General features: G+C 36.5%; 1 protein-coding gene across 1 annotated transcript in view; it reads left to right on the top strand.

Moving 5' to 3' along the window:
• Positions 1–9537, top strand: part of MYCBP2 (MYC binding protein 2, E3 ubiquitin protein ligase) — a 153203-nt gene extending 143666 nt beyond the window's left edge. Inside the window, 9 exon segments of the mRNA XM_017725811.1 lie at positions 753–881; positions 3340–3472; positions 3690–3793; positions 4887–5075; positions 5581–5688; positions 6679–6888; positions 7482–7589; positions 7793–7958; positions 8736–9537. Of these exon segments, the coding sequence (XP_017581300.1) occupies positions 753–881; positions 3340–3472; positions 3690–3793; positions 4887–5075; positions 5581–5688; positions 6679–6888; positions 7482–7589; positions 7793–7958; positions 8736–8851 (1263 nt within the window). The 3' untranslated portion in view covers positions 8852–9537.
• Positions 9538–10501: the final 964 nt, after the last annotated feature.

A 10501-nucleotide genomic window follows, 5' to 3' on the forward strand; every position in this document is an offset into this window, starting at 1 on the left:
TATTCAAATGTTGAGGTGAACTGTGTGTCTCCCTACCAGAGCTGCTTTGAAAGAACTCTAAGTTGCATGAGAGTATCATGGAAACCACGTGTTCTGGGATTACAGTAGAAACTTGTTCTCCAGACATGTGCATAGTCAAAATCAGCTGTTGAAGTCTCTTTGTGGGGATATTTTGAATTGAAAAACAACCCTGCTGAATTTGTTTTTTTTTACTTATATCAGTAGAGCAACTTAATTTTATGATGGATTTTGAAGTTTGTTACTTCAACCATACTGTCTCTAAGTTATGGATGACCTACAGCTTTGTTTAGATGTTTGAAAAGAGTAAACGTACCATATCAAAGTAATGAAGGGTGAATACCATGCCTGTTGACTGACCTGAGTACTCATATCTCTGAACTTTCCTGTTAACATGCCCATAACCTGTTGTTACATAAATCTCTTCTCAGACTAGTTAAAGCAATGTCTCAACTGTATTGCTGAAAATGCACTTTTTTGGTGCATTACACAAAACAGGAGATTAAGAATATCAGAAAAACTCTTGTCATAAATTGAGGGGGTTTGTGTCAAGGAATAATTGCTTAAATATTGATTATTTTAAAGATAGCATTAGAAGTCAAAACAAGCTCTTTATCTGCCTTTATAAATTGGAGGGGAGGTGTGGGGTGTGTTACTGAGGGGAGAATAAAAACAGATGCCAAAAGGAAGTGAAGGACTTAAATAAGAGGAATTATTCCTTTTTTTTCTCTCAGCCAATGTGTGATAACCATGATGATGGTGAAACTGCTGCAATCATTCTATGTAATGTCTGTGGGAATTTGTGCACAGATTGTGACCGATTCCTTCATCTGCATCGGCGAACAAAAACTCACCAGAGACAGGTACAGTATACGTGGCCCTGTGTTGTGTGCACTGCATCATTGTGTGCGTCTCCCTAAATAAAATATAACCAAAAGGTAGTAGCAAATACTGAATCTGAAAAGGGTGTTTTATTTTTGTTTTGGAGATGGGATAGACGAGTTTCCAGTTAATTCTCATTAGTTGTTTTTAGTTACATTCTCGTGTCCTTTATCGTTTACAAAGATTAGAATATCTTGCAGCAGTTCGTAATTCTAATTCTTATGCTATATCAACTTTTTCTCTCGTGTTCAACGTCATTTAGGAACACTTTTTTAGGAGAATTTAGAAGCTGCATAGAATTTCTTAAGTATATATTAGTTCTTTATTCCTGTTAAATTGTATCTCCTTTACTACTTCTGTCATACAAGTCAGTGCTTGTCAACTGCTTCATTTCTAAAATATGTGTATTCCTTTTCAAAATCCAGGAAGATGATTTGACAGCAAATATTCCTACTGGTTCCCCTATGAGTCTTCTCTTATTTTCAATATTCCTCTAGCTTTCACTGTGTTTTCACAGATAAATATGTCATCCTACACATAAGCTTGAAAATTTCCTGACTTCTTTTGTTTTTAGGATTCAAATTTTGACTAGATATAAGTTTTTATAACTTGCTGAGTACTCTGCTAATTAGTATTCTTCTGTGGTATTCTTTTATCCTTTTCATCTCTAAACTTGAAACTACATTCTCTTTGGATTTTTTCTTTTTGTCATTGAAATCAATGTTGAAGATGCCTTTACTTTTGGAATTCTTGAACATTTCCTCTTTCCTGCCACATTTTCTCAATATTTGTACAAAGATTAAAATAATAAATGTCATTAATAAAATTAATTCAATGGAACTCATTCCTCTTCTCCCTCTCCTGCATGCATCATATTAACTTTTTAGTTATGTTCAGGAATGGGCTTTTAAAGGAGATGATCATATCTCCTCAAAGTGCATTGTTTTCTGTTACTGAGCAGCCTTAGAGTGCATGAACCAGATAGTTTTCAGGTGGAACTAAAAGCAAATCAAAAGATAGATGCAGGGACACACTGCTTATGGTCGTTGAGTGCAGGGGATCAGCTGCTCTAGAGCACGTGTGATGTAACCATCAGATCTTTGGTACTGAGTTTCACTCTCCAGTGAAACACTCCTCCCTGGTGCCTCAGCATTTGCAGTGTAGTCTCAGCCTGGCATTTCCATGTGTGTCTGTTACCTTCTATTTCTTAGCCAGAGTCTTTGCAATCCCCTTTGAAATTCTCCTGTTTTGTCATCCTAAGATGATCATTTTATGTCTACTCTTCTGTCATGGCACAGCACAGTCTAGTCTCATTCATTTTTCTGATTTCTCCTATATAGCCTGTTCAGATTACAGTTGATAAAAAGTACGTTTTTATCTCACAGAAGTCCTCACATTCTTCCTTTAATCTGTCCAAAATAGCTGCTTATCAGATTTTCCTACGTACTTCTAAACGCATGTTTAAACTTTTGCTCTTTATTCACCACTTTTACCTTTACATCTCACATGTTAAGCCTCTAAAATTCAATTTTGATTCTGTCATGTTTCCTCTCTCTTGTTTTCTGTTTGCTTCCTGTTCTTTGTCCAACTTCAGTCATACATACCTCCTTAATGTATTTTCTCTCCGTTCCAGAAAGGACAGCCTGTAAGTTACTCAGATGTGCTTATGTGAATACTTTATGAAGCAGTTAGGGTTTTTTTCTAACTGTAATAAGAATTAAAATGAGTGTATAAATCCATACCTGGGAAAATTCTAACTTTTATTGCATTGCAGGTGAAACAAATGCAAACAGAACTGCCTTCAGAGCTTGGGAAAGGAGCAAAAGAAGAGACTGCATGAAGTTCCTTACGGATTTCATGCGAGTTTTTTTATTTTGCAAAAACTTTGTATTTTCCCCATTGTAGCCAAAAGTATCCACTGTGTATTTATATGAAAGTCAAAAATATTAATATTACACACTTCTTTAATTGTTATTCTATAGTACATGTTATTAAGACCCTAATTCTCAGTGTTGCTTTGATAAACTACTAGCCATGGTTATGTGAAGATATTTCTGAAGTTATCTTGTGCTTTTAAAATACTGTGGCATACTGGCTGTGTTGGGTAGGAATTATTAAATCCAAGCTCGGTATTTTTTAAACCAGAAAAAAATGTGCAGCTCTCTTCTTAGCATTGCTGCACTGTTGTTTCTCAGTCATGTTGGATCAAGAGTTAATTTTACTCATTTTTATTTCTAAAAACACTAAGCCTTTATCCTGAATATCTGCATATGTACAAGTTATGGAATGTATAGAAGAAAAACAGCTTGCAGTAGACAATCTCCACAGAATTCATAAAAGGCCTGGTGTAAATCCAAAGAGAGAGTGACAAAAATTACAGAGACACGTCTATGCTCTAACTAAACATGCTATTTAGTATCTGTTTGGTTACCTTGACAGGTATTCAAAGAAGAAGAAGAAGCTATCAAAGTTGATCTCCATGAGGGCTGTGGTAGGACCAAACTTTTCTGGCTGATGGCATTAGCAGATTCTAAAACTATGAAGGCTATGGTGGAGTTTAGAGAACAGACAGGTAAAACAACTGTTATTACTTGCTCTTTATCCTGGTTATTGTGATTTTCACCTGCTTTAGGGCAATTGTTTGTTAATAAAAATAGAATAGTTTAACTGCATAATAATTGCTGGATTTCTGGTTGTTTTTTGTGACTGCTGTTTTGATGTCTGATTGAGTATCAGTCCCTTGTGTTTTATTACAAAATTTTTGGCCTCCCTCTCTCTTTTGGCCATAGGAAAACCGACCACCAGCAGTTCTGAAGCATGTCGGTTCTGTGGATGTAGGAGTGGAACAGAATTATCAGCAGTGGGAAGCGTTTGTTCTGATACAGACTGCCAGGTGTGTATTAGCAAGTATCAATCGTCATTAATGACATAAATAGAAGAGATCATAGAATGAAATGGGCTTCTTATTTTGAATAAGCCTTGTTTATCCCTGTGGTCCATTTTAAATCAGATCTCTCATATGATAAAGTTCTAGTATTGAATATTATCATTCAAATACTTCTGAGTTTGTAAATGTTTATTTTAATTAGACTACAAATGCTAAGTCAACTAGTATACTGGTTAGTTTCATTATTATCTTCAAGAGTATCCCAGGTTTTCACAACAGCCTTGCAATTAAAAAGTAAAATACACACTGTCAGCGTGAAGTCAAATGTACCAGAAAGCCTGATAAAAAGAGTTTGCCCAACAGTCCGTGTATAATGTGAGTGTAGAACATTTAAGACTTGGCCAGGTTTGTCATCTGTATCCATGTATCACAGAGTGTTTCTGTGCCCTCCAGTGTGGGTGCAATTGGCGGAGGGCCAAATCTTAACCAGTTTCTTACCCCATCCTATTTATTTCTGTCTAAGTGAAGCAAATTGGTCATCTTTTTTTCTCTCTCAGCCTATGAAGACATAATGTTACTTAAATTCAGTTCAATTTGTTGTTAGCTTCTAGGTAACTTTTATAAGTTTTCTATGAATTAGGGATGGAAATTAGAGGTGGTTAAAAATCCATTTCCATGTAAATTTATGCTGATTAATGATTAGCTTATAATGTATTCTTAAGAGTGGGTTACTTGATGCTTCTCCAAACTCTGCAGATATCTTGAAGGCTGTTAATACAGGGTAAGCAATGTTTATGCAGGAAGCACTCAATATATAAAATGCACACAAAGGATCAAAGAACAATTCTCTTCCTATTGAAAGTTTTAAATTATGGTTTCATTAAGCCATTTCCATTCAGGAGTAATGCAGGTAAACAAAGGAAACATTGTTATTTCAACTACACAACATTCCACTTTTCCCAAGTACCTGATGCAGCAGTAGACAATATAAATCATGACTCTTTCATCTCAGTTGATTGCACAGACCAGCAGTCCAACACTGTCAGAACACTCAGTGAAGGGGAAAAGGTGATTAACTCTTTGCTTTTAATTTGTTTAGGAGTATGCTAAGATTGCCTGCAGCAAGACACACCCCTGCGGTCACCCCTGTGGAGGTGTTAAGAACGAAGAGCACTGTTTGCCATGCTTGCATGGCTGTGATAAAAACGCTACAACTCTTAAACAAGATGCTGATGACATGTGCATGATCTGCTTTACTGAAGCACTTTCAGCAGCACCAGCTATCCAGGTTTCTTGTTTGTTTGTTTGTTTTCCCTTTTAAGAAGTTACTGTTACAATTGTAATGTGCAGTATAAAGAAAGTAAAAATATTAAATCTTTCAAATTATGCTCTTAAAAATTTGAAAACAGACATCATAGCAATAGTTAAGCCACTTAAAAAGCTTGCTTTTTGTCTGGCATTAATTCTATAACAAGAAAGCAGATTGGATCAATTTAGTTTGCTGTGTCTGCTTTATTAAAATACATGGTATTTTATAAAGGAGAAAAACAACTGAGGTGATGAGTGGATATAATTCACATGTATTTCATATATCTGTAGGTGGTCTTGGAGTGGTTATGATTTTAATGCCCATTTTATGTTCTTTCGTGTTAAGAAGAAAATAGGGGTTTGCTAGGATTTTAAATAAATTAATATTGGGATTGATATATGTTGCCACTTAAAAGCAAATTACTACTTCTACTTTAGTGGTTAATGTAACTTCAATATTGACTTACACTTACTCTTTTCTAAAGCTGGACTGCAGCCATGTTTTCCATTTGCAATGCTGTCAGCGAGTACTAGAAAACAGATGGCTTGGGCCAAGGATAACTTTTGGGTTTATGTCCTGCCCAATTTGCAAGGTAAATGAGCTGCATGGCTACCTAAGTCAAGCAACTTACCTGATACTTAGCTTTTCCTTTTTTGTAAAATTTGTTAATACTGTATTGCTTGTTGCAGTATGAATGAGTTATATATTACTTGTTTTCTTAATTTCACATGTTGATGCATCTTTTTACCTTCTCCTACTATTCCCTGAGGTGTCCTCTTAAAAAATGGTAGCATAGTCCAGACATTGTCTTAATGCTTTTTTATTCTTAGCGCCATCAGCTTGTAAATTCCCAGTATTTGGTGATGGTGGGGAGAGGAAGAAGTAATCTTAATGCACACTACCTGAAGCAGGAATTCTCTATTTTACTAACCACTTTTGAAGCTGCTTTGCTTTTCAGTGTGGGGGCAGAGTTGAAGAATACATGTACTTAGTTTAGCTTAAGTTACTAACAATTCCTCTTGTACTCTACAAAAGTTAAATTGCTCTAAGCAAAAGCAGATGATAGCTGCTGGAAAGAAGAACACCTTACCCCACCCTAGGAATTTGAAATTTGGGAATGGTCAGCCATTCTGCATGCTGTGGTTCTTCTGTCATGTTGCATTGTGGTAATTTATGGCAGTAGCTTGCGGCCACCAAATGATAAAGAGGACTGTTGGTCATTATGCTTAATTGCTGAGCAGTAAGCCAAAAAGGACCAAAATTACAGAAAATACACAACCAGAATATTCCTGTGCTGTGGTGAATATTTCATATACTCTTCACCACCTCCCTGGCTGTTGGTCTCTTGGAAGGGTTGATGTTCCTGTATCACAACAGGCCATAGAAGAAGCATTCATGGATACTATTTTTACAGCAAATAGAGTACATACTATATCAGTCATTGTTTAAAATGTCCACTGTCCAGGCTCATATGTTTTTATGACATCTATCATGCTGTTTGTACCTGACCATAACACAAATTATCATAGCTTTTGGGATAAAGATGCAAGGTACTTTAATCAGCATTTTTTTTTTATTTCAGAACAAAATCAATCACACAGTATTAAAGGATTTGCTTGATCCAATCAAAGAACTCTATGAAGATGTAAGGAGAAAAGCGCTAATGAGATTGGAGTATGAAGGGTTGCACAAGAGCGAGGCCATCACAACGCCAGGTGTTAGATTTTATAATGACCCAGCCGGCTATGCTATGAACAGATATGCTTACTATGTTTGCTACAAATGCAAAAAGGTATGGTATTAGTTATTAAATGTATGTTACTGTTTCAAAAGTAATTACTTAGAACAGAATATGTGTTTAATATATTGTGTATGGAGCAGAAAAGCAGGAAAAGATGTTGTTTATAGAATCATAATTTAATAAATCGAGTGTTGGGCAAATGAGATGTGAATAGTATCTTACCTTGGAAAGCTCAAGTGTGTATACAGAGCAGCTCAGAAACCAAAACACACTGAGTCAATAGCCACTTACAAGGAGGTGCCGTACGTACTTCCTCCAGTGCCTACTCACCTCAAGCTGCTACTTAATTCTGACATAAAGTTCATAGAGCACCCAAATCCTGTTCCAAAAGCCTTAAAGTCGCTTGCATAGACCAGGGTATGTTGCAGTTTTTGGTCTTGTTCATCCTGAGACTGAGCAACACTGAGTGCCTCAAAACCATGTACCTGCAGACAGAGTCAAGAGAGATCAGAACAGTGGAGACCACTGAAATGGCAGTCATTCATCGTATTCCCCTTACAAATGGAATTGGTTAAACTGAAAAGAATAGTTAAAAGAATAATTGTCTCTGGTTTAACATCCAATCATTTCTATATGCAATTAAGGCATATTTTGGTGGTGAAGCTCGTTGTGATGCTGAAGCTGGCCAAGGAGATGACTATGATCCAAGAGAGCTTATTTGTGGTGCATGCTCTGATGTTTCAAGGGCTCAGGTCAGTAAATAACTTCTGTTCCTGTTTCTTTCTTATTCTGAAACTGAGTACCCGAGCTGTACAAAAATTGACAGTCATTTGTAATGACATGTATTGTACAATATTGTATAGTATTCATATATTCTACAAAATGTAGAAATGAGTTGTTGGGATTGTTAGAACATGGCTGCTTCACTGACTGGTGTTTGCGTTCCTTTGTTCAGATGTGTCCCAAACATGGTACAGATTTCTTAGAATACAAATGCCGCTACTGCTGTTCAGTTGCTGTTTTCTTCTGTTTTGGGACAACGCATTTTTGCAATGCTTGCCATGATGATTTCCAAAGAATGACAAGCATCCCTAAAGAAGAGCTCCCACACTGTCCTGCAGGTAAGACGTTGACAAAGCAAATTGACCACACTGAATTCTGAAATAAGTAACAAGTTCTTAGTAGCTTTTCTTGCTGATTTTTTTTTTGTTTTGTTTTCTGGCAATGTCATTGCACTGATCACTTAAACATTAGATACTTTGATGCAGGAGTTTCCTATACTGGGAATTTCCCTATACCGGGTCAAACTCCAGATGTAGAATGATGTGTAAACTTGTGTATTGATAAAATAAACACACTGTTAACTGATGTATCTGTACTTAGGTAGCCACCATTTACAAACTGTTACCCCAATGCCTTAGTTACTAACTTCATGTGCTGTACATTGATTTGATATTAGTAATGATTGGGGAGAAAAATTGAGATCTTTTTGTTAAGCTACTTACATAAAATAAGTAAATAAATAAATTACAATTCCTGGTATGACCTTAGAATTATTGTTTACTGCAGAATGTAACTCCTGCTCATTATTATCAATTTTGCTCTTAGATTGTGTGAATTTCTTCCACAGTATTAATGAGATAAAACTTCCTTAAGTGACTCTCTACAAGCTTCTTGCCTCTTATAATTTGAATTTGATTGGTTTAAGTTACATGGCAGTTTGATCTTTCTTTTTGTCTTCAAAGACCAATTCAGCATTTGAATGAGATTATGTTCACTTAGCATGCTTGGGGGGTTTTTTTGAGGAAATGTACTGTATGTTTGTTTACATTGTCTGCAAGCATTAATCTATTTTTTTTCCTTTCTTTTTTTTCCCCTCACCCTTAAATTCACTGTAGGTCCCAAAGGTAAACAACTTGAAGGAACAGAATGTCCACTTCATGTTGTCCATCCACCCACTGGTGAAGAATTTGCTCTGGGTTGTGGGGTTTGCAGAAATGCTCACACTTTTTAGACTAGCATTTTTTTTTAACCAGAGCAAAACAGGTGCCCTCATCCCTCAAGTGTCCTGAAAACAAAGTCCAGCTGGGATGAGGATGGGACCATTCCATAACCCAGGTAAAAGGAACAATTTACAGTGCAAGAAGGATGCCAAATACCATGTACATAATTCTTGCTGTGAGATACTGACATTTTTTGAACCGAGACATCAAAATTTGTGAGGTGTTTGCATGTGGCCATTACAGTCATCGGCTAGGAAACATTGGACATTTACAAATAAACAATTGTTATTAAAGGATCTGTGTGTCTGTGGACTATGAATGATGCTGGCTTTCAGGAGAAAGAAAAAATATTGATTATTGTATACTGACTTTTTGTAATCTTGTACAATTGTAACGCATCACAAGTGGGGATGGGAAAGAGGAATATTCTGGTTTATTTCCTAGACTGTTATAAAAAAATGTGTTAGGAAGGCATAAATGTAACAAGTATCACACTGTATATAAAGGTATCAATGTTTGTCCTGTATAAGAAATATTAAATTACAACAGCAGTTTCATTTAAACTTCTGGGTTATGTTTGAGCCTGAAATTTTAATGAAGTGCAATACTGAGTGTGCCTCATATCTTGCAGCTGTAAACATAATGGAATGTACATGTCAATAAAGCCACTGTACATTTTTATACAGTGAAAGTCTAACAAATGTGTAAGCCTCCATTTTCAGAAGCACTTTTAAAATGGGGGGGAGCGAGGGAGGGGGAAGAAGGGAGGTGTCCCTTTAATTATTTCAGCAGACTCTTAAAAAGTAGAAAAGTTTTTTGGGTAAACTGGTGGTTATGGAAGTACTTAAGACATAAAATGTGCACTGCTGCATTTCTCAACAGAAGAGGTGGGTAAGTTTGCTAGCATTCATGTGAAGAATCGTATTTCCATTTCAATTACCAACAGTGTTTTAAAACACAAAAGAAGACTGTATTTTAAATTATTTTTGATGAGTTATATTTTACTGAAGACTCCTAGTCACTCCTGCTTTTAGGACAAACAGCTTTTTGCCATGAATTTCGAAATGTTCATTTCATAAGAGTCTGAAGTCCTCTTCATTATGCACCTGCATAATGAATGCAAAATACAACTTCAAGTAAAAACTTCTTTAAGATTTTCTCTTTAGATGTTTTTTCTTAGATGTGTTCAACTCCCTTTCTAGCATTTCTGTCTTGAAGCTGATGAAAAAGTGTGTTACTGGCTTTTACATTTAAGATATTGGTAGATGGCATCCACACCAGACAATCTTGATCAGACTGGAACTGTGGGATCTATCTTGCCTGACTTCAGACACCTGTAATCATAGAATCACAGAAGAGTCCTTTTGGAGATTGTCCTGCCCAACCCCCCTGCTAAAAGAGGTTCGCCTAGAGCAGCATGTGTATCTCTCTGCACTTTGAAATAGTTCAGAACAGTTCACACACCCATGAAGTACAATTGATCTTACTGTAGCTCTACCAAGGGATCAGGACAGGCTCAATCCATGGGCCAAGGCCAGTTGTGTGAGGTTCAACAAGGCCAAGTACCGGATCCTGTGCTTTGGTCACAACAACCCCAGGCAGCACTACAGGCTGGGCAAGGGCTGGAAAGCTGCCCAGCAGAAAAGTGGGGGTGCTGATGA

Source organism: Corvus brachyrhynchos, unplaced genomic scaffold (assembly GCF_000691975.1).
Source record: "Corvus brachyrhynchos isolate BGI_N302 unplaced genomic scaffold, ASM69197v1 scaffold121, whole genome shotgun sequence".
In the NCBI taxonomy this organism is placed as follows: Eukaryota; Metazoa; Chordata; class Aves; order Passeriformes; family Corvidae; genus Corvus; species Corvus brachyrhynchos.